Below are 21,607 nucleotides of genomic sequence, written 5' to 3'. Positions count from 1 at the left end.
AACCTAGGGGCAAGATGGGAATAAAGACACAGACCTACTAGAAAATGGACTTGAGGACACAGGGAGGGGGAAGGGTAAGCTGGGACAAAGTGAGAGAGTGGTAGTGTATATATGGACATATATACACTACCGAATGTAAAATAGATAGCTAGTGGGAAGCAGTCGCACAGCACAGGGAGATCAACTCGGTGCTTTGTGACCACCTAGAGGGGGTGGGATAGGGAGGGTGGGAGGGAGGGAGACGCAAGAGGGAGGAGATATGGGAACATGTGTATATGTATAACTGATTCACTTCGTTATAAAGCAGAAACTAACACACCATTGTAAAGCAATTATACTCCAATAAAGATGTTAAAAAAAAAAAAGAATGGAATGGCCTCTCAACAGTAACTGAAGAGACCTTGCACAATGCAAAGAGAAAACTAATCCTGTTTGTATTCTCTTAACCATGCCCAGTTTACTTACTTCACCAATTCCTTAGTAAGAGTAAGTGGAAATTAACATATCTGTAGTCTTGTTATATATTATTATATAGTATCTGTAGATGTGCTGTATATATTAAGAAGGCTTAAATTCTCTGCACAGGAAATATATATATCTCATCCCATAATGTTGCTTCAGTCATTCTAAAATAATCCTTTTGTTATCTTCACAAAAGGCTGGGTTAAAAGAAGCCTGCCAGGCATTTTCATAGAGGAATATCTAGGCTGCCATATCTGATCAGATCACTCCCCTCTTTCAACTCATCAAAGGCCCCCTGAGAGTAAAGTAAAAATCTAACATGGCCTATGGGCAAGGGTAATATTTGCAATAGCTAACAAGTACATGGCCTCCCATCTATCAAAATAGACACTGGCCATAAAGCATCAGTACACCCAAGCCCATGGATATAAGCTAAATATCAATTCTGCCTCCAGAGCCCAGTGTGACCTAGGCCCTGCCTACCTCTCCAGCCACTCACCACCTTTTAGCCATGCTAAATGTCTTTCCATTTGTTTCTGCCTTAAGACCTTCCAACATACTATTTTCTCTGCCCAGAATGCTCTGAGCCACCACCTCTTCCTACACCAAGCTTTCTATTCATTTTTCACTTTTCTGCTGACATATCACTTTTTCAGGGTAGCCTTTTCCTGACCACCACTATCTCCCCACTCCCAATAAATCAGATCTCCCTGTATACTCTTATTTGGCAACCTATACACCCCGTTCATGGTAAGTATAGCCATTGGAAGTCAATAATTACTTGTGTAATGACTGTTTCTCTCACTACATTTATTTACTCTTACTAATAATCCTACTATTAGCATGCTGCCTGGTACACAATAGGAGTTCCATAATAATAGCTAATACTTACCAGGGATTTACTATGTTATCAGGCACTGTTTGAACCACTTTAATGGATTAGCTCCTCTAATCCTTGCACCTGCCCCATTAGGTACTATTATTTCAGATGAAGACACAGGCAGAGTCAGCCTAAGGAATCGCCCAAAGTCACAAAGTCAATAAGTGGTAGGATTGGAATTTAATCCCAGGCAGTCAGGCTCCAGAGCCCAGGCTTTTAAGAAGCGCACTGTACTGCCTTTATGAATGCTTGCTGAACAATTTAATGAATTATAGTCAAGTTTATAGTGGGCAGAACCAAGTAAGCTGTACCCCTAAGAAAATGCAGCCATGAAACATCCTCTTTGTGCATGGTCCACCCATTAAATGAGAGATAAAGATACAGGAACAGTAATGGACGTAGGTATAGGTAAAGATATGAATAACAGTAGAAGAAATATCCTGTAAAAATAATGTGGCTGCCAATGGCTTTCAAGGACTTTACAAATTCATTCCACTTTAGAGCCCCACCAAAATCCCCTGGGAAATATGTCACTGCCAAGCCAAATATTTCATCACCACTCCCCCGACTGCCCCCTCCCACACCCTCAGAACACCCCCCAAATATCTAAACACCCTCGGCATTTCTGAACATTCCTCATGACGGTAACACAAGGGAAATAGCAGAGATGATCCTCCGACAAATACACACCAGAGGAACAGTCCCCAGACAGACCCTCCTCCCCAAGTTCTGCCCCCATGCAAAGGAGAAAAATGCCTTTACCTTTAAATAAAAATGCTTTGCTGGTATTGTGCAGTCCAGACACCTGAGTGACTCCAAGGGTGGTGTTCACGAGGTCGAGCTCAGTGATAATATCCATCTGAAGGTGGGGATCCATCCCAAAGCCCACCACTGAAAAGGAACAAAGAGCCATCTTGTCTTAAAATGCTGACTTGCTTGCGGCAACATGGAACAGAAATGACAGGGGCCAGGAGTGGCAGGGAATAGAAGGAACCCAGCGATGAGTGCTTAGAGATGCTCTTTTCCTGGATGGAAAATGAAGGCAACTCTTTGCTCCATCACCCCCACTGATACTGTGGTTTTTTCATCCCTTCCCCCTCTCCCATTCCCCATTACACATTGATAACCCCTATGCAAAACCCTAGGGGCCAAATATATTTCAGAACTCAGACTGGATCATCTGTTGGAAAGCTAATATGGCCCATATACTACATTTTATGTAACACGCTCAGCAAAGTCTGCATCAGTACCCCATCACCAAACACAATATTTGTAGAGCAAAAAGTCTGATATTGTCCTCTAATTGGTATAAATAAAGACTATAAATAGCCTCATATCTGTTCAGGTCAAGTTTTGCCACCAAAGGAGTTCAGCTCAGGGTAGGTTTTGCTGTCAGGTGAGTTATGAAGAAACTTTGGGTTTCTGAACTTTTTTAGATTTGGGAACTGTGGATACAGGATTGTGGCCCTGATCTACCTGCTTCAGAGACTGATACAGTAGTGAAATCTGACACCACCGTCACCAGGAAACACCTCCACAGAGCACTATTAATGAGGCAACAACACCTTCGATAAAGAGAAAGAAAATGAGAGGGATCCTGACCCTGATGGATAAGGGTGGCAGAGGGACTGGCCAGGAAAGAGAATCCCCAGAACAATGGATGTAGATTTCAAGGGGATTCGTGAAAAGTTAGACACCCTGACAACTCTTGTTGGAGAACTTTAGCACAGAGAAACAGGGCCCTGAGCCCCCCTTGCCTCATCTGAAAAAGGCAAATCCTTAAGCCTGTCTCTCATCTACAGGGTGCTCTGCAGAATGATTCACTCATGACTGCCAAGTGGCTTCCAATTATATATATTAATAAGGCTAGCGATCACTCCAAGGGACCATGTTTAAGCCACTCCTAAAGGCTGTGCCTGTCTACACTTAGCACCTCAGTAGTGCAATTCTGATTGCACAGTTGGAAATGCTTTAATCAGAAACAACTGTCAACGTTTGTCTGGTGGTAATGCAGTCGCTGAGGCAAGATTTGGAGAGCTTACACCCAATTTGTTCCAGAGAGACCGAGTGCATTTCATCAGGGCACCAAGCGCTGTGACAATCTCATCTGTCCTCCTGCCCTCACCCTTTTCCCCACAGATCTGGAGAAGGAAATGTACACTCTCCTCACTCTTTTCCTGTTAGGAAACAGGGGCTGCTGCAACAATCTAGGCTTCTGTCCACAGAAGGTGGCTCTGGGAAGGGTCTTTGGAGCCGAAGGTGGACAAAGGGTTAAATTAAAGGCACAGTGCATAGAGCTGCCTTCTCAATTTTTGTCAGGCTTCCCCTCGTCCTCTGAAATGCAGCCAGATGCGAGACCAGTTTACCCAAAGACAACTCATTCATTCAGTCGTTTTTCAACAGATATGACTGAGTGCTTTCTATGTAACACACACACTGCATTGCAAGGCACTGGAGATGGCCTCCCTGGGTATGCATTCCTAGGGCAGCGGGTGAGGAGAGGGCAAAAAATAAACAAATACATAAATAAGATAATTTGAGATGGCAATAAATGCCACGAAGAAAATAAAACAGAGTTATGAAACAGAAAGCAGCTTGGGTGGAGGCTTAAAAAGGGTGATAGAGGAAGGTTCCTCTGAGCAGACGCCTGATGACTATAGCGGCTGGCGATGGCGCAGTTATTCCGGAAGGGAAGATCTGGAGGGGAAAGCTTTCCAGGTTTAGAGAACAGAAAATGCAAATGCAAACCAGGAACAAACTTGGAGTGTAGAGGAAACAGTGAAAAGGCTAGTGTGGCCAGAGCAGAGTGAGCCCGGGGGGAGAGCGGTAGAAAATGAGGCCCCAGAGAAGGCCCTGCCTTGTGAGCCACAACAAGGAAAGGGACAGTATTCTAATTGCAATGGAGTATCACTGGAGGGCTTTAAGGTACGTGTTTAAGGGGAGGAAGAGTGGGATGTGCTCTGATTTACCTTATGATCTCACTTAAGGTTCCATCCTACCTGCTTGACACAGACTCCATCCACAAAGACTGATGACTGACCGAGTACCTACTCTGTGCCAAGAAGTACCACGCTAACGGGCATCTATCAGCCCAGGTCACAGCACCATAAGCCTCTTGTTGAGACTGGCAATGTTTTTCTCCAAGTGAGCTCAGATACCAGCAGTTTTATGATCACCTTGAAAAGGCAGGAAAGGAACTAATATTTCAGTTTGATCTATAGTGCTCTATACCTATATGGCAGAAATTAAATTAAGAGTGATCTCAGAGGACCTCCACACTAGTCTATCTCTGGCCAGGAATTTGGAACATGGTTTGGGAAATGTGCCCTTAGCTGGACACAAGAGGAAGGAAGCATCCCTGTAGCCTCAGTGACTTGCACAAGGCTTCATATATGTCAGGCCCTGAATTTAGGACCTGATTAATTAATTGATGAGTGGATGTATGATCATTGCTTTGGGTGCAGTGATCTCAGGGCAATATGCATACCTGGGGAATACCACGAGAGGACAGGATGGCATTCGAGCCCCGGAAACTTTCTAAAAGGAATATGGTTGACTGAATTCTTGGCTTCAAATCTTTACCCCTGGATTTCCCTGGTGGCACAGTGGTTAAGAATCCACCTGCCAATACAGGGGACACAGGTTCCATCCCTGGTCCGGGAAGATCCCACATGCTACAGAGTGCATCCGCCACAACCCATGCGCCACAACCACTGAGCCTGAGCTCTAGAGCCCGCAAGTCACAACTACTGAGCCGGTGTGCCACAACTACTGAAGCCCATGAGCCTAAAGCCCGTGCTCTGCACCAAGAGAAGCCACCGCAAAACACGCGCCTCAAGAGTAGTCCCCACTCAGGGCAATTAGAGAAAGACTGCTCACAGCAACAAAGATCCAGTGCAGCCAAGAATAAATTTAAAAAAAAAAATCTTTACCCCTCCCATAGCCACACCCTTTGCTATGTGGCTTTGCATGTCCTTCCACTAGAGTGGGAGTAAACCTCCCCATCCCTTGACTTTGAGCCCAGCCATGTAACTAGTTTGGGTCATTAGGATGTTAGCAATGTCACACAAGCAGAGGCTTGGATGTGCCTGTGTGGTGGGGCCTGTTCTCTTGTACCTCTGCATCACAGTGAGAAAAACATGGCCCACTGCTCCAAGGAGACTAAGACACACGGAGCAGACACCCTACCCGGGTTTGGAACGACTCCCAGCCAAACCCGGCCCCAGTGAGCCAATACCAAACCAACCGACAGACACATGAACCAAAAGAAATGTTGCTTCGAGTTTAGGGTGGCTTGTTATACAATATTATTGTGGCAGTAATTGACCAACGTGGGAACTAAAGACCCATGATAATGGTTATCCTTAAGATGTTTTGAATCTCCCAAACTTGGAGCCCTGCAACCAGACAAGCCTAAAAGGCACCCACACAGATTCTGTAGAACTGGCAGAACACCCCAATAGTGCCCTTGGATTCCCATCTCCATGTGAGAACACCTCAATCTGGAAAGTGTTGTGGAAACAACACTAAACTAAGAGCCACTTTCAGTCCTGTCTCTTCTCCCTACTAAATTTGTGCCCTTGGAAAAATCACTTCACTTCTCCGAGCCTCATTTCCCTTAACTGTAAAATGGGGATAATACCCACCTCCCAGCCTCATGAGGTTTCAGTGATAACGGCATGAACACTCCTAGCACATATCTGGTGCCCAGCTGGGGTCTGCTGCATCTGTCTTTCATAGGACCAGCTCTCCAGACCATTCCAGCTCCCTGGTCCTCAACTCCACTGGAATCATACGAAAGATACAGGTGGCTCCCATTTTCCCAACCCCTCCACATGCCCAGATGACGTAGAAGGGCTTCTCACTCTGGCCGTGCTTTTTATTTTTTCTTTAATTTATTTTTTGGCTGCGTTGGGTCTTCGTTGCTGTGCGTGGGCTTTCTCTAGTTGCGGTGAGCGGGGGCTACTCTTCATTGCGGTGCACGGGTTTCTCATTGCAGTGGCTTCTCTTGTTGCAGAGCACAGGCTCTAGGCACGTGGGCTTCATTAGTTGTGGCTCGCGGGCTCTAGAGTGCAGGCTCAGTAGTTGTGGCACACGGGCTTAGTTGCTCCGCAGCATGTGGGATCTTCCCCGACCAGGGATCAAACCCGTGTCCCCTGCATCGGCAGGCAGATTCTTAACCACTGCGCCACCAGGGAAGTCCCTGGCTGTGCTTTGTGAAATCTATATATTAAATCTATATTAACCCCTCCCCCTATACCCTGCAAGCGAAGGGGCTTCCCTGGCTTTAAGATAACTGCATTCCTCTAGTCATGAAAACATCCCATTAAAACAGAACAAGAGAAATCAATTAGGCTTCCAGAAACAGAACTGTATTCTTTTCTCTAAGTGGTCCCCTTCAAGATGAAAATACCTGGTGCCAATAGCTGGATGAGTAAAAGACCCGGAAGCCAGTTACTAGCACTCTGCCCACTGCCTAAAAAATCAGAAAATCTATTAATAAGGCAGCATTTGCATGGCTTCACCTGAACCTTATACAGTATGAAAGTGTTGGTTCCATAAAAGTTTTTTTTTTTTTTTATTTTAATGTTTCTGCTTCTTATCCAAGCATGGAGCTCTTGACCTTTCCAAGGAACCTCTATTGAAGTTTTCTACTTTGGCCATAACTGCTCTCAAATGGCTGAAGCTGGGTATTAGAATTAAGCAGGATAAAAAGCTTCTGGGGAAAAAAAAATATTTTTTAAAACCTGGAAGGCAGCATGTCAATGTCACAGAGGCACTTGAGGCCTGGCTCTGAGATTCAGAATCTCCACCCTAATCTCCCATGACACCTGCTGCTGGCCACTCCTCAGTCTACCCCAGAGAGTGTTGAGGCCCAAAGCCCACTCAATCCACCTTCAGGGTCCAAGGCCTAAGCTCCCAAGCAAATCCTCCTGGATCTGGCTCACTCCAAATCTAATCCAGCTCACTGTGCGTGATGTCAGCTGTTTTCCTCTGGCCCATGCAGGGGAATATGATGCTGGAGAGATGCTCCAAGACCTCATTTACCAGCAGAATTTCACAACCATTTGATGGGACTTGGGCCTCTGGACTCCTACAGAGTTTCTTACTACCCCAAAAGCAACGTCCTTAAAGAATATGCTCTATGCCTGTTCCAAATCAGCCAATATTTCACATTATCACTGGAGGCTGGGGGCTTTTGTTCACAGCTCTGTTATTCAATTCATAGTTAATGAACTGCCTGGGAGGTGCTTCTAAAAGAAAAGCTCTCCTTTCCAGCAGGTGGCAGCAAAAGGCATTCACTCAGCCCCAGGGGCTCCCTCTAACCATTGCCCTGGTGACCAAACCACACTTGAAAGCCATGGGGGAGTAATCACTGAGTTTTACGTTATTCACACTTCCAGGTTACTGGAGAAAACTCATGGACATAATGGATTATTACTGCTGTTATTGTAGCCTTCTAAATTTTCATTATTAGTGATGTACCTGGAAATCTCAGATTTTTTTCACCCAGAAATAACCAGAACTGGAGAACAGGACCTATTCTTGACTCCACTTTACTCTTTAAAACAAATTCTCTGAACAATAAGTAATTTAAGCAGCTTCCTGTGACACCTATCATTAGATCTTTTCATATGTAACTGCTACTGCACTGCAGTGCTGCTTTAATTAAAATGTGCCTGATACCATCTGTTCATTTCCATTAAAAGGCAGTGATATCTGAGCAGCTCACTCAGTGAACCACGTGTTTATTTCATCTTGGACTGTTAACAGCCCAGACAGCAACTGTCCCACTTGACAAACTTTCCGAGTGGCTGTTTGGATCCTGATAAACTAATTGAGAGCTAGGCTTAGCTACCTCAGAGGATGGATGTGTGATGCTGGTATGATGGTTCCTGGCCAAAACCAAAGAAAAAAATTGCTCATCAGACCGCCTCAAGCTGCAAGAAATTGTAAGTGAAAGAAGTGAGATATAATTCCCCCCTGTCTTTCTCATTCTTCTGATAATTTTTGTAGAAGAAATAGGTTGCCTCTGGTGTTCAAAGAGTACCAAGTGGCATAGAAAACTCAAGCTCCCTAAGCAACTGCCACAACAAATGGGCAGATCCTTCCATGCTTCCTTGACTTTGGACAAGCTGTGCCCTCTGCCTGGAATGCTTTCCCTCCCCTGTGCACCTGGAAAACTCCCTACAAAGCCTTCCAGACACAACTTTCAAACGTCACCTCCTGATTAAAGCCTTCCCTGACTACCGACCACCCCTCCCCAGAATTCACTCCTACCTCCCCTCCTCTGTTTCCTCAATACGAACTCCTGTACTCCCACCTCTCTTCCCCCCACCCCCATCAAGCTGTACAATAAAAATGCTTTTCAGTTTCTATCTAGATTCTCAGCTAAGCTGTAAGTTTCTGGAAGTCAAGCAAGCCGGTTCCTCTTTATATAAGTAATCCTGGCACCCAGCAAGACACTCAACTCTTTGCTGAATGAATGGATACAGGAGTAAATCTTCCCTGCAAGAGAATGTTTACAAGTTTTAAAGGGGCTTGATGTGGGGAAGGGGAAAAGACAGTGTCGTTAAAGATCTCCAAAAGCAACGCGCCCTGGAGACACAGTCCACTTCTGGGGGAAGCACTTTTTGCCGACTTTTCAAAAGAGTAATGAGAACAAAGGACGTTAAGTATATTTGGTTGTAATATGCACTTGAGACCTGAAACGCCCGATGCTGCCCTCTCCCCCACCTAGTTTCTCTCTCTTCGGTTCCAATTCTCTGCACGCAGGGCTACTAGCCCAGGCTCTGCACTAGCCTCGCCTGCCCTGATCTTCCGGGGGCGCGTTTTTTCCAGTGTGTTCTCGGTTTTTAAAAGTCTAACCCATCTAGATGGGCCGGAACTCAAGAAGCACCTATTCTAGGCTGGACCGAGTCTTGGCATCTCGGCAGCCTGGGGAGCCCGGATGGAGATAGGAAAGGGATGGGGATGCCTTCTGTCCGCAGAGAAGTCTACACCCGTCGCTCTTTCATTAAGCAAAGGAAAAGCTGCTTCCCGCTCAGTCCTGGGGAAAATGGAAAGGGCCAGCGGAGGGAACTTTTGAGCGGACCAAGGCCGGGCATCCCTCCCCAGTCCTCTACAGATAAACCCTGCATGGGAAGGAGGCTATGCCTCTAGAGAAGGGAAATGAGAGTGATAAAAGAGAAGAGAAAAGCAGAGGGAATGACTACACACCGATTCTGGGGTGCAAAGTCGGCCGCGCGTGGCGAGGATGGCTAGCGTAGGGATGAAACCTCGCGACGCCCCACCCCACCCTTGGGGGGAGGGTCCTATTTTTGCTAATTTTCTCCTCCATCCCACCCCACCCCCACCTTCCCAAATCTACTACTAGTCCCCTGGAGAAGGCGGCTGAGAGAGGGTTTCCAAACCCCACGGGACATGGGGGCTGGGGGCGAGTAGAAGCTGAAGGAAGGAGGCGCGCTTAGAGTCCTCACAACTGCGTCTCTGGAGGCAGAAAGAAGTGGGGACTTCAGAAAATTACGCCAATTATCCTTGCCTCCCCTTTACAACCCCCAACGTGCAGTTATTGCATGGGAAAACTAGTGCGGAGCTTGAGAGAATCTCCCCGGGATTGCCCCCACAGTTCCAATTCCCCCCCCCCCGTTTGTCCTGCCCTCTGGGTGGCGGGGGGAAGGGGTGGCAAGAGAGACCACTCCTGGAGTTCCCCTGGGGAAGAGTCAGGAGGGGACGAGGAAGAGATCGCGGAACCCCAGGATCGCCCGCAGCCCTCACCCCGCGCCGCGCCCTCCCGGCCCTCGCAGCGCCCGCCGGCCGGAAGCGCTCCCTCTGCGGCCCGGCGGGACGCAAGGACAGCGGTTTCCACCGCACCTGTCAAGTTCACGGGTGTGGCGCTCGCGGACCCGCCCTACTGTGGGTTTCGACCCGGAAGCCGGTTACTAGCAGCAGGAGGGTGCGCCCGAATGGCCGCGCCCCTCACTCCTGCGTCCGCCAGGCCGTGTCCTCCGGGAAGGGGGCACTCCTCGGGGGGCATCTTCCAGCCTGTGAGTCCCACTTTTCACCCTTTCACCTGGACCGGGGCAGAGAGGTTCGAGGGACCCATCCACGCCCTTCCCCGGACCAGCGCGGAGCTCAGCTCCAGCTCTCCTCACGCCTAGGTGGGCGCCGGGCACAGCGGCGCGGCTCCCCCCCTATCCCTGGATCCCTCCGACAGCCCCAGCCGTTCTTACCTGTCCTGGCGGTGCACACACAAAACCACACAATTAAGATCACATCCTTCGGCATCGCTCCCAAGGGTCCCCGCCGAACCGGGCGCGCGGAAGCCAGGAGGAAACAAATGCGCCTCGATTCCGAGGCGCGCCGGGCTCGCAGCCGCCAAACTTGCTAGCGGGCGGCGGGGGAGGTGGCTCGGCAGCGCCGGGTGCTGCGCTCGGGGATCGCGCCCAGGAAGGCGGCCCCGGCCGCCCCGCCCCCAGCCCGTCCCCCAGAGCGGGCGGCGGCACCCTGCTCGGGCCCCGGCCCCCGCTGCGGCTGCGCTCTCCTCGGAGCTGGAGCGGGAGCGCGGGGCTCGGCCACTCCGGCAGGTTGCGCTCGGCGCTGGGAGCGGCTTCCCCTCCGCTGCGAAGACCCGGGCGGACGGCGCAGCAGCCGCTACCACTCGGAGCACCGGAGCTGGAGTCCCAGGACCCGCGGGCAAAAGGGAGGAGCTGGAGGCGGAAGCACCCCTTCGGCTTCACGCTCTCCAGCCCAGACGAGCCGGCCTCGCCACCGCCGCTGTCTCTGCCTCCGTGCCGCGCTGGAGACTGCAGAAGTTGCCCCAGTTCATCTTGGTCGAGACTAAGAACCGCGGAGCCCCCGCGGGTGGGTTTTTTTCCAGGGGGAATCCCGACCCAGGTGGCGCCAAAGAGCGCGCCCAGCCCCTCCCCGGAAAACAATTACTCGGGATTTGCTTAGGCAACTGGTTGGCGAGGGGCGAGTAGGGCCCTGAGGGGAATGATGGCCGAGTCGCGGCTCGCCACCTGCACCTTCTGTCCCCTCTCCCCGGTGGGTCCCTCTGACCGGGTTGGAGGTTCAGGGAGAGGGCGCTGAGGCAGGGGGCCCAGAAAAAGGGTCGCTGAGCCCGAGCCAGCCACGGTGGGGTTTGGGGGGTCTACTTGCAAGCCTTCCGGTTCCGCAGGTCAGATGCTGCCACTTAGGGGAAATTCCTAACCTTTTTTTTTTTTTTTCTTGAGTGACTTTCTCGATGGTTTTGTCAAAAGCCATCATAGTCACTTTTAGGCCTGTCCCGCAGTCCCTCTGGGACCCTCCCAAGCACCATTCCCGGGAGAGAAAAGCTGGGCTTTGTTTTAGGAGTGTGGGGAAGTCAAGTCCTCCTCCTTCTATGTGACCCCCTTCTGGAACCGAGCCTTCCCTAGAAATAGCTCCCAGCTTTGTCGCACTTCCATCCAGGAATGTTATTTATAACTAGGATGCAGAGTCGTGAAATCAGACATGACAGAACCTTTGATTTGTACCGAATGAGCCCCACGTGATTTAAAACTCCTCCGCTTGCTCGCACTGGTCCCCTCTCGGAGTCCACCCCACACCTCTGATACTGGCAACAGGGATCCCAGAGAAGGAAAGGGAAACTTCCCTGAACACAACCCTCCCTCATTTCCCAGGAGACAATTCCAACGTTCCAGAATCCTCTTCGCTAATAAGGATCTGCCCTTCTCACCTCTCGTGCCCCCTCTCACTCCCTGTACCCCTAACCCCTACATCGCTATGATCCCAGGATCCGCCACTGAAGGTCACCAAACTAGCAACACAGTTTATTAAGAGATGTTTTTTTGTTTGTTTTTTGTTTTTCCGGTACGCGGGCCTCTCACTGCTGTGGCCTCTCCCGCTGCGGAGCACAGGCTCCGGACGCGCAGGCTCAGCGGCCATGGCTCACGGGGGCCCAGCCGCTCCGCGGCATGCGGGATCCTCCCGGACCGGGGCACGAACCCGTGTCCCCCGCATCGGCAGGCGGACTCCCAACCACTGCGCCACCAGGGAAGCCCTTAAGAGAAGGTTTTATCTGCATACTCTTCTGATCTCTGCCCTAATTTTCTGGCTATTTCTGTATGCAAGCCACTGTCCCACTAGGCCCTTTGCATTGTGGTCCCTTAGCAGATGAAAAAGGAAATGAACAAGAGAGAAATTCCAGCTCCTACCAGCTGAAGTAGAAGAAGGGAAGCCAACAGAGAAGTGCACTTGCCACACTCCAAAGTTGAGCGGAAAGACTGGGGTAAACTGACGTCAAGGCTGAACTGACTCTCCATCTCTTCTGGGATCAACTGCAGCCCAGAGGGGATCTGTCTGCCTTGACTCTCTCTGTGTGTTTTCTTTACAGAGTCTGGACTTTTTCCTTCTACCTGGAGCATGTTACATTTAAAGCTAACATTAAAATCACACATCTTTCAGAAAACTGGATTCCCCAAGTTTAGTTGGGCCTAATGAATGAGAACTCCCCTACACCATGTTGTGTTGTGAGACCCATGCCCCCTGTCTCTCCACGGATTTTAAATACACCTCAGCAGGAGCAGCCCTTCGTGGCTTTGAACTGTTGTTTTAAAGGCCCTTTTATTGATCTCAGAAATCCTAGAAGTCACGGTGACCCCAACAAAGGGAAAAGGTAGTCTGAGTCAGACCTTTAGAGCTTTCTCTCTGTTAAAGCTTCTGTGTAATTAGTTGGTCCTGTGGGATGGAGCTTTTAGCATGTTCCATTAAAATATAAAGCAAGGCATATGTTCTGTCAAAGCTTTGCAGCATCACATCCATTAGCAGTAACAAGTGTTAATCTTAACAAGGTCATAAATCTTCCTAGATAACTAAGTACTTCAATCTCCTCCTATAAATGCATTCGAGTAGGGATTTGGAGTGTGTAGCCTAAGGTAACCTTTACAGAATTCGTCTATCAAATTTCTGTGGTGTCAATTAAGGGACCTCGTGGCTGTGATGTTGGGATATTGCAATGGGATCCATGCTCAGTGAAAGCAGTGATGAGGCTTGGTTTACCCAGTACCATATCCCAAGTCCACCCTGCCCTTCTGACTGGCCTCCCTCCATGGTCTCTCCAGGAACCAGAGGCTTCCTTTGATCATCCCTCTGCCTCTTCTTCCTGACCCCTAAATATTGGGGAGACTCAGGGCTCAGTCCCCAGTCCCTTCTCTTCCGGCCACACTTACTCCTATGTGTTGCCATCCAGCCTCCTGGCTTTAACTACTATCTACACATGGATAATTCTCACATGCGTACCTCCAGTCCCCACCTCTCCTTTGAACCCCAGGCTTACATACCCAACTACCTATCAGGTGCCTTAATTGTAATATGGCCACATCATCAAAATTAAAAATATTTGTGCTTCAAAGGACATCATGACAAGTGAAAAGACAACCCACAGAATGGGAACCAGATTTTCAAGTCCTGTATCTGATTGAAACTTGTATTTATTAAAAATTATTATAACTCAATAGTAAAAGACAAATAACCCAATTTTGAAATGGGCAAAGGATCTGAATAGACATTTCTCCAAAGAAGATATACAATCAGCCAGTAAACACATGAAAAGATGCTCAGCATCATTAGCCAGCTGGGAAATGCAGATCAGAACCACAACGAGATATCACTTCACACCCACTAGGATGGCTAAAATCACAAAGCCAGATAATAAATGTTGACAAGGAAGTGGAGAAATTAGAACATTCATATAATGCTGGTCGGCGAGAATGTAAAATTGTTCTTCGAACAGTTAAACATAAAGTTACCATGTGATCCAGCAATTCTACCCCTGGGTACATACACAAGAACTGAAAACATATGGCCACACACTAAGTTGTACACAAATGTTCATAACAGCGTTATTCATAATAGCCAAAAAGTAGAAACAGCCCAAATGCCCATCAGCTGATGAGTGGATAAGTAAAATGCAGTGTATTTATATAATGGAATATTATTCAGCAATAAAGAGAAATGAAGTACTCATACATGCTACAATAGGGATGAATCTGGAAAATATTTTGCTAAGTGAAAGGAGCCAGTCACAGAGAACCACATGTCATATTATTCCATTGATATAAGATGTCCAGAATAGGCAAATCCATAGAGACAGGAAGTAGATTCTTGGTCGCCTAAGGCAGAGGGAAGGGGAAGGAAGGATTGGCAGGTGCCAGCTAAGGAATGCAGGGTTTATTTGGGGGCTAATGAAAATGTCCTAAAATTGATTGTGGTGATGGACGCAAAACTCTCACAGATATTCACAATATTCTAAAAGCCATTGACCTGTACACTTTAAATGGGTGAGTTGTATAATATGTGAATTGTATATCAATAAACCTGTTTTTAAAAAACTTTGTTAATGATCATGAAAAAAATGGTAATATGGCCAAATGAGGACTTTTGATTCCCCCCGCTCCAAACTCCCTCCCTGCTGCCTTCTAAGGAGATGGCACCAGCCTTCATCAGGTATTCCAACCAAATGACGTGGGGTCACCCTTGACTTGCTTTCCCTTAGACCTAAAGAAAAATCCCAAATCAACTATTTCTCACCACCCTTCACTACTCCCACCTTCCTCCAATCCATGACTACCCCTTCACTCGGCTACTGCCCTAGACTCTCAATCATTCTCTCAGCCTCCACTCTGGCCCCTGACAATTCAGCCATCCTCCAGCAGGCACAGTCTGCTTTTTAAAACATGTATCAGATCACGTTCCCTTGCTCAAAAATCCCCTGCATTTTTCCATCATACCTTGAAGAAATCCAAACATGTTACAAGGTCTCTGCCCACCTTCCCAGCTCTCTCTCCCTCTCCCCTGTATTCACTCCAGCATCTTGCTATTCCTCAAACGTTCCAAGTTCACACCCTCCTCATGGTCTTTGTTTGTGCTGCTTCCTCTGCCTGGAACATTCTTTCCATACATTTTTGTGTGGTTCACTTTTTACCTGACTTAAATCTCTGCTCAGATGTCAACTCCTCGGGGAGACCTGCCTAGAGAAGCTTCTCACTTCACGCCCATGGCTCTCTGTCTCCTAACCCTGCTTTACTTTTTTATAGTGCTTATTACTATCTGAAATATCAATTGATTTGTTGACATTTATTCTGTCTCCCCCCAGAGAATGCCACAAGGGTAGGATTTCCGTCTTCCTTGTTCACCGCCATATCTCTCTACCTAGAACAGTGCCTGGCACATTTTAGGAGCTCAATAAACCTTTGTTGAATGAATCAACAGATGTTCTCCCAGGAAGCAGCATAGAGAACTGACATTTCTCATTGACCATCACCAAGGCAACAGTAAGACTGCCATGTCCCACTGACCCTCAGGGCTGCTCCACTGATGACTCTATGTAGGGCAGCGGATTCCACAGAGGAAGAATGAGGAAGACTCCTTCTTAGTATCCAAGGCTGAGAAACTCTCCATCTCATATACTGCCCTCCAGTCCCCCTCCATAAGTCACTCTCCTTTGTCCAAACAGCCTTCCAACTCCCTTCATATTTATGGGTGCACAATACATTTCCTTGTAAAACTGGAGAGAATAGAGGATAGTGCTGTTATGGATAGGATTGTGTCCCCCCAGAAAGATATGTTGAAGTCCTAATTCCCAGTGCCTGTGAATGTGACCTTATTTGGAAATTGAGTCTTTACAGACGTCATCAGGTGAAGATGAGGTCATTAGTGGGCCCTAATTCAATGTGACTGGTGTCCTTATAGGAAGAGGGAAATGCCATGTGAAGACAGAGACGTAACAGATGTCAGCATGTGACAGGCAGACACTGAAGGGCTGTGAGCCAGAGAGTGCCTGGGGCCACCAGAAGCTGGACGAGGCAGGGAAGGATCCTCCCCCTAGAGGCTTTGGAGAGAGCATGGACCTGGTAACACCTTGATTTCAGACTTCTAACCTCCAGAACTGAGAGAGACCAAATGTCTGTTGTTTTTAAGCCTTCCGATTTACAGTGCTTTGTAGCAGCCTTAGGAAACTAACACAAGTGCCAATTTGCTGACAGAACCCAGGGAAGTGCAGAAACTCCCAAGTTTCCTTCACAAACCCAGCAAGCCCCAAACTCTCTAGAACTATGCACGCCTGGACCTGGGTGGGTATTTTCATTTCCTGAAATGCACGTGCAATCGTAAAGAGGGGTAGAGTGAATATATTCACGCCCATACCTCTGTTTCAATATGAATATAAGAATTCTACACACCAAAAATATATTCCCTACTCCAATTACTGCAATCAATTTCAATGACACCCAGATTAGAAGGACCCATATTTTGTGAAGATAACTATTGTCCTTCTGTCTTGCAGCTTCAAACACGTTTTAGAACAAAGCTAGGCGTAAGTCCGTAGGGAGACATAGAAAAAATCTGTACATAGACATATAGATAAAGGCATCTCATAATTCTTTCGGATGAAACTCTCCTAATCCATAAAATCAATAATCTGAGTTTTGAGTTTCTGAGGATAAGGACCAAGGTGTACACAATATCCAGGTTTTCGGTGTTATATAAGTACATGTCCATTCCTATAACCAGGGGAGAGCAGAAACCCTATCCTCTAACAGGCCCTAGAAGCAGACCTCGCCCCAGCACTAACCAGAATGATAATGGCTCCATTTATTAAGTGTAACTAGGTGTGGGTTACTGAGCCAAGTGCTTTCTATGGATTTATTCCTCAAAGCAGCCCAATTAAGTAGGTGGGATTATTATACCCATTTTACAGATATGGAAACTGAGTCATTTGTCAAACATGTGCCCGAGCAAAGCTTCAAACCCAGACAGTAGGACTGGGTAGAATCTGTGCACTTAACAGTTGAGCTATACCGCTTCTCCTGGGCTAAAGCCTGTGATTCAGTCTCCTTGTTGAGGTCTTCTGGGAGACTAATAATACATAGCAGCCCTATTTCCTGCGTGAGTTCTGACCAACTGAGAAATAAAAGAGTTAACAGGAGGCCAAACATGGCCTTTATGAATATAGAGACAGTGTTTGGAGAGCACAGCCTCGTGTGAAAGCCAGAACGGACTGGCCATCTGCCCTCCCTCCAGGCTGGACCTCGGCACAGCCGTCTGCTCTCACTGATCAGGGTGGAGAGAGAAAGTGAAAGAGAGCTCATTGAGAAATGAGGACCAGTGGCCATCCGCCTCCTCTATAAAAGTGGAGAGAGTAGGGAGTATAGTAAAGGGCCAGGAGGGTCTAAGGAAAATCCCTCACGTGGAAACCAGAAGGTTGGGGAAGAAATGATCCTCTTGATCAACTCTCAAACTTTCCTCCACAAAGCCTCCCTCTATTGTCCCGTGGCCCTGGGCTGCCCGCAAAGTGCTCACCCAGCCTTCTTTTCCAGGGCTGAAAATGATCCTTTATTCCTGGTAGAAGGCCCATGTGCTCAACAGTGTTACCATCACTCTGCAGGAAAATTAGGAGGAAGGCATCCTTTTGTACTTACACTGAATTAGGGAAGATGGGGCATGTCTCACTAAAGTACCACATCAATGAGCCGGCCTGTTGACACAAAGCAATGAAGATCTACTGGAGGAAATTCAGGCTGTGAGATACTATAGTGGGAGAAGTGTTTTTGAACAGGGATAGCCTGCTCTAAGTACTTTAGGCAACAACCTATCACATCAGTTCTTGACACTGGCTCTGCCCATCTACAATACATAAAACAGAAATGGTCATTTCCAACGCTTTTAAGACTGCTTTCCAGAGTCACAGGCCATGAAAATTCTCCTCGCCAACAAGGTAACATTAAATTCTCCCACACCTCCCAACGGTTCCTTGGGTCTCCCCTTCCAGTCAGCCCAGTTCATTTTATTACCTATATCAGTAAGGATTCTATCTGCCTTCATATAACAGGAAAAACTCCCAAGTAATAACTTACATAAGAGATGTTTAAGACTCTCTCAGGCAAAAAAAAATATCCTAGAGTTGAATGAACCAGGTTTGATTTAGTGGCTCTATGAAGTCCACAGGGAGCCAGGCTCTTCCCAGATCTCTGCTCCATCATTCCTAGAATGTAGTTCTTGTCCTCATGGCTCAGTATGGCTACTGGTACTCCAGCCATTAGATCCACATTCCAGACAGCAAATATGGAAGAGAATGAGAAGGAGAAGGGTATGCCTAGGAGCCCCATGTATCATTTCCACTCAAACTTCGGCAGAACCTAGTCACATGGTCACTCCCTATGTATCTGTTAGCTACTGCAGCATAACAAACACCACTAAATTTCAGTGGCATCCAACACTAAGCATTTACTCCCACACATCTGCAGGTTGGCAAGGATTCAGCTCATTCAGTCTCATTCAGGCATGTGTGCTTCCGGCTACAGTGGCTGGGCTGATCCCACTTCTCACAGCAGGTCTGTGTGTCAGCTGAATGACTCTGTCCCACATGTCTTTCATCTTCCTTGGACCACTGGGCTAGCCAGGACATGTTCTTCTCATAGCCTCATAGCACAAAGAGGTTGTGAAAACAGGCCAGGTCTCCTAAGGTCTAGACTCAGAACTGGCACACTGGCACTTCTGCTTACATGCTAGTAAAGTCAAGGGACAAGTACAATCCATCCACGATGAGGACATAACCCGGGTGTGATTCGGATCGGGGTGAAGACAAGTAGAGCCAGTAGTCCATCTACCATACCTGGCTGCAAGGGAACTAGGGAACGTCATGTTTTGAATGGGTGACAACAAGCCTAGCTAAAGTCAGAAATGTTACTGAGGAAGGCTAGAACAGAAGTTCAGAGAAATTCAGTCTCTATGGCACTCCCTCACCTTGTTCCAGTTTTGCAAAATACCAATACTGGTCTAGTGCGAGTTCATCATCATTCTTACCCTCACCCCAAGACACAGGGTGTATAAGAAACACTCACTTGAAAGCAGGAAAAGAGAGGGACCGCACACCAAGATTGTCACAAGCCTACGCTTAGCAGTGCTCTCCACTTTCAAACAAGTGGGGCAGAGTGATTTTTTTTTTTTTTTTTTATGGTCTCTTCTCAAAACCCACAGCCAAGAAAGATCAAATTCATACAAACTTGGAAGGTAGCACCCAAAGCTCTCTCGGTTCATCTCTCCCCAACACCAGCATGGGATGCAGATGGCATGCAGTCTGGTTGCAAATGGTGCAAATGAGTATCCCTCGTAAATAACCACAGAATGCCTTAGCCTCCCCTTCCTGAGTGAGAGGAGAAAGCAGGAGGAGCCGAGTAATGGGATAAGAACATCCAGGCTGTCCTGAGAATCCTGAGTCCCACCTCAAAGCCCCACCTGTCCCAGCACCTCCCCTGGACTCTGAGAATTTGCCAAGATCCAGAAACTAACATGGCAGCACCTGGCAGGGCGAGAGCCTCCAGGACCATGCTCCAGCCTCTATCCCTATTGGCTGGTGTCATCTCCATGCTGATTGCTCACATTTTTAAATATAACCCCTGATGGCCCCAGTCACATGAGTCAGGAAGGAGATTACCTGTAAACAGACCCCTATGTTTCTAGGTTTATGACCTGGTGTCTTGGTGTTTCTTCTAACATTTTGAAAAGGCTGGTTTCTTGCACAATCAAACCAGTGTTCTTGCCCCAGGTCTCTCCCCACTTCCACCCATCCTTGACACTGTGCCCAGGTCAATATTCCGAATGCGCAGATCTGACTATAACAGTAAATATCCAACATTTATCTGCGGTGTTAAATTTGCACATACAGATTTTAACTTAATGCTCATAGCAATTGTGTGAGATGGGTATAAGTTTTCCAACTGTACCAGTAAGAAAACTGAGACTGTGCTAATAAGATATAGAGCTGGCACTTGAACTCAGGACAGTGCTTTGTCTCTGGCATCATGGATGCCTCTGCCAGGAAATATCTCTCCATGATTCAATAACCGTCCCCGGTAGCCTCTGAACTCTTTCTTGTTGCCACTGAAGGCACCTGACTGTGAAGTCCTAAACTCTATTTTCAGCCTTAGTTCTCACTTCCACAAGCATATATGATACTTTCCAATTTCGCCCACCACTCTTCCTTGAAAGAGTCCTATCCTCATACCATCACTCACTTGCTTTCATCCACCTGGGAAGCTCATCCTAATACCTTCCTCATGGTCAAAACCCTCCCCATGTCCCTATCTCCTGAAGTCCTGCCTAATCCTCTCAGCCAGAAGGAATTTCTTCCTCTGCATCCCCTCAGTATGTTCTTGTCCTAAATCCTGTGGCCACACTTGGTACTTGCCACCGTGTGTTATGGCAACGTGTGTACCTGTCTTAAAGCTCCACTCACTCTGAGTAACCTGGAGGGAGAGACCAAGTCTTACTCGTGTTTTTCCTACATGTTATAACACTGAGCTCTGTTCCTTGTACAGAGCCAGTACTCAGTATTTGCTCATTTGATTAAAAAATGCATTTATTACCTACTGTGTCACAAACTATTAGGTACTGGAACTATATTAACATCTTAACATAATTAAGACATTGAGTAGAGTGTAAAAATAAATACATGAGTGAATGGATCAATAATGATGAAAATGTGATTCTGTTTCAATGCCAATCCACACTATATTCCAGATGTTATTTTCTCCTCATCCTACAAGCAACAGAAGTTTTCTGCAAAAGGGAATGGGGCTGGGTTCAATGACTTACAATATGAAAATTCTCATAAAATTACAGATTACACTAAAAGGCAAGAAAGGAGCGGCCCAAACCACACACAGTCTCAGTTTATGCAGTAGAATGTGTAACTCAGAGAAGTAAATCCACTTTTGTCAAGTTGAGAAAGGCACTGGAGGAGCTTTCTCCTGTAAAAGGCTCCTATGGTGAACCTTTCAGACAGCGACTACCCACTCTCCTTGCATTGCCTTGTAAATCCAGTTCCCACAAAACAGACTGTCATAGAAGAATCTGTGTATCAGAGATGCTGGAATAAATGACCTTCGACTTCTATGCAGCTGTGAGATTCTGAATGTCTGGTTCCAGGAGAGGTATCTGGGGAGACGGAGGAAGGAGGCATGAACAAAAGCAGAGAACAAAGGGGCAGGACTGAGCTTCTTAGGAAAATAGCCACAAAGTCCAGGGGGAGGAATAGTTGCCAAACAAAATGAAAGCAAGATGAAAGATTGGACGCAGGAAGCCAGCGGAGGTATCAGAGCAAACACCGTTAGCTCCTTCCAGAAAGATCCTTGTACCCTCTTTAACAGCCCAGAGTAGATCAACCTGCTACGGATGTGTGGGCGCTAAGCTTTCCACATTTCATCATCATCCCCATTTAGGGAA

The 21,607-nt window shown here is 47.4% G+C and overlaps 1 protein-coding gene across 3 annotated transcripts in view; it reads right to left on the bottom strand.

Annotated features, from left to right (window-relative positions):
* NELL1 (neural EGFL like 1) overlaps positions 1–10,804 on the bottom strand; it is an 881,356-nt gene extending 870,552 nt beyond the window's left edge. For all 3 annotated transcript variants that reach the window (XM_007457631.1, XM_007457632.1, XM_007457633.1), the window contains exons 1-2: positions 10,576–10,804; positions 2,105–2,233 (exon numbers count right to left, since the gene is read on the bottom strand). In XM_007457631.1, the coding sequence (XP_007457693.1) occupies positions 2,105–2,233; positions 10,576–10,630 (184 nt within the window). In that variant the 5' untranslated portion in view covers positions 10,631–10,804. The remainder of the gene's footprint in view (positions 1–2,104; positions 2,234–10,575) is intronic.
* Between the last annotated feature and the right edge of the window lie 10,803 nt (positions 10,805–21,607).

The sequence above is a fragment of the Lipotes vexillifer genome, unplaced genomic scaffold (assembly GCF_000442215.2).
Source record: "Lipotes vexillifer unplaced genomic scaffold, Lipotes_vexillifer_v1.1 scaffold505, whole genome shotgun sequence".
NCBI lineage: Eukaryota > Metazoa > Chordata > Mammalia > Artiodactyla > Lipotidae > Lipotes > Lipotes vexillifer.
This window is presented reverse-complemented; position numbering and strand designations above follow the sequence as displayed.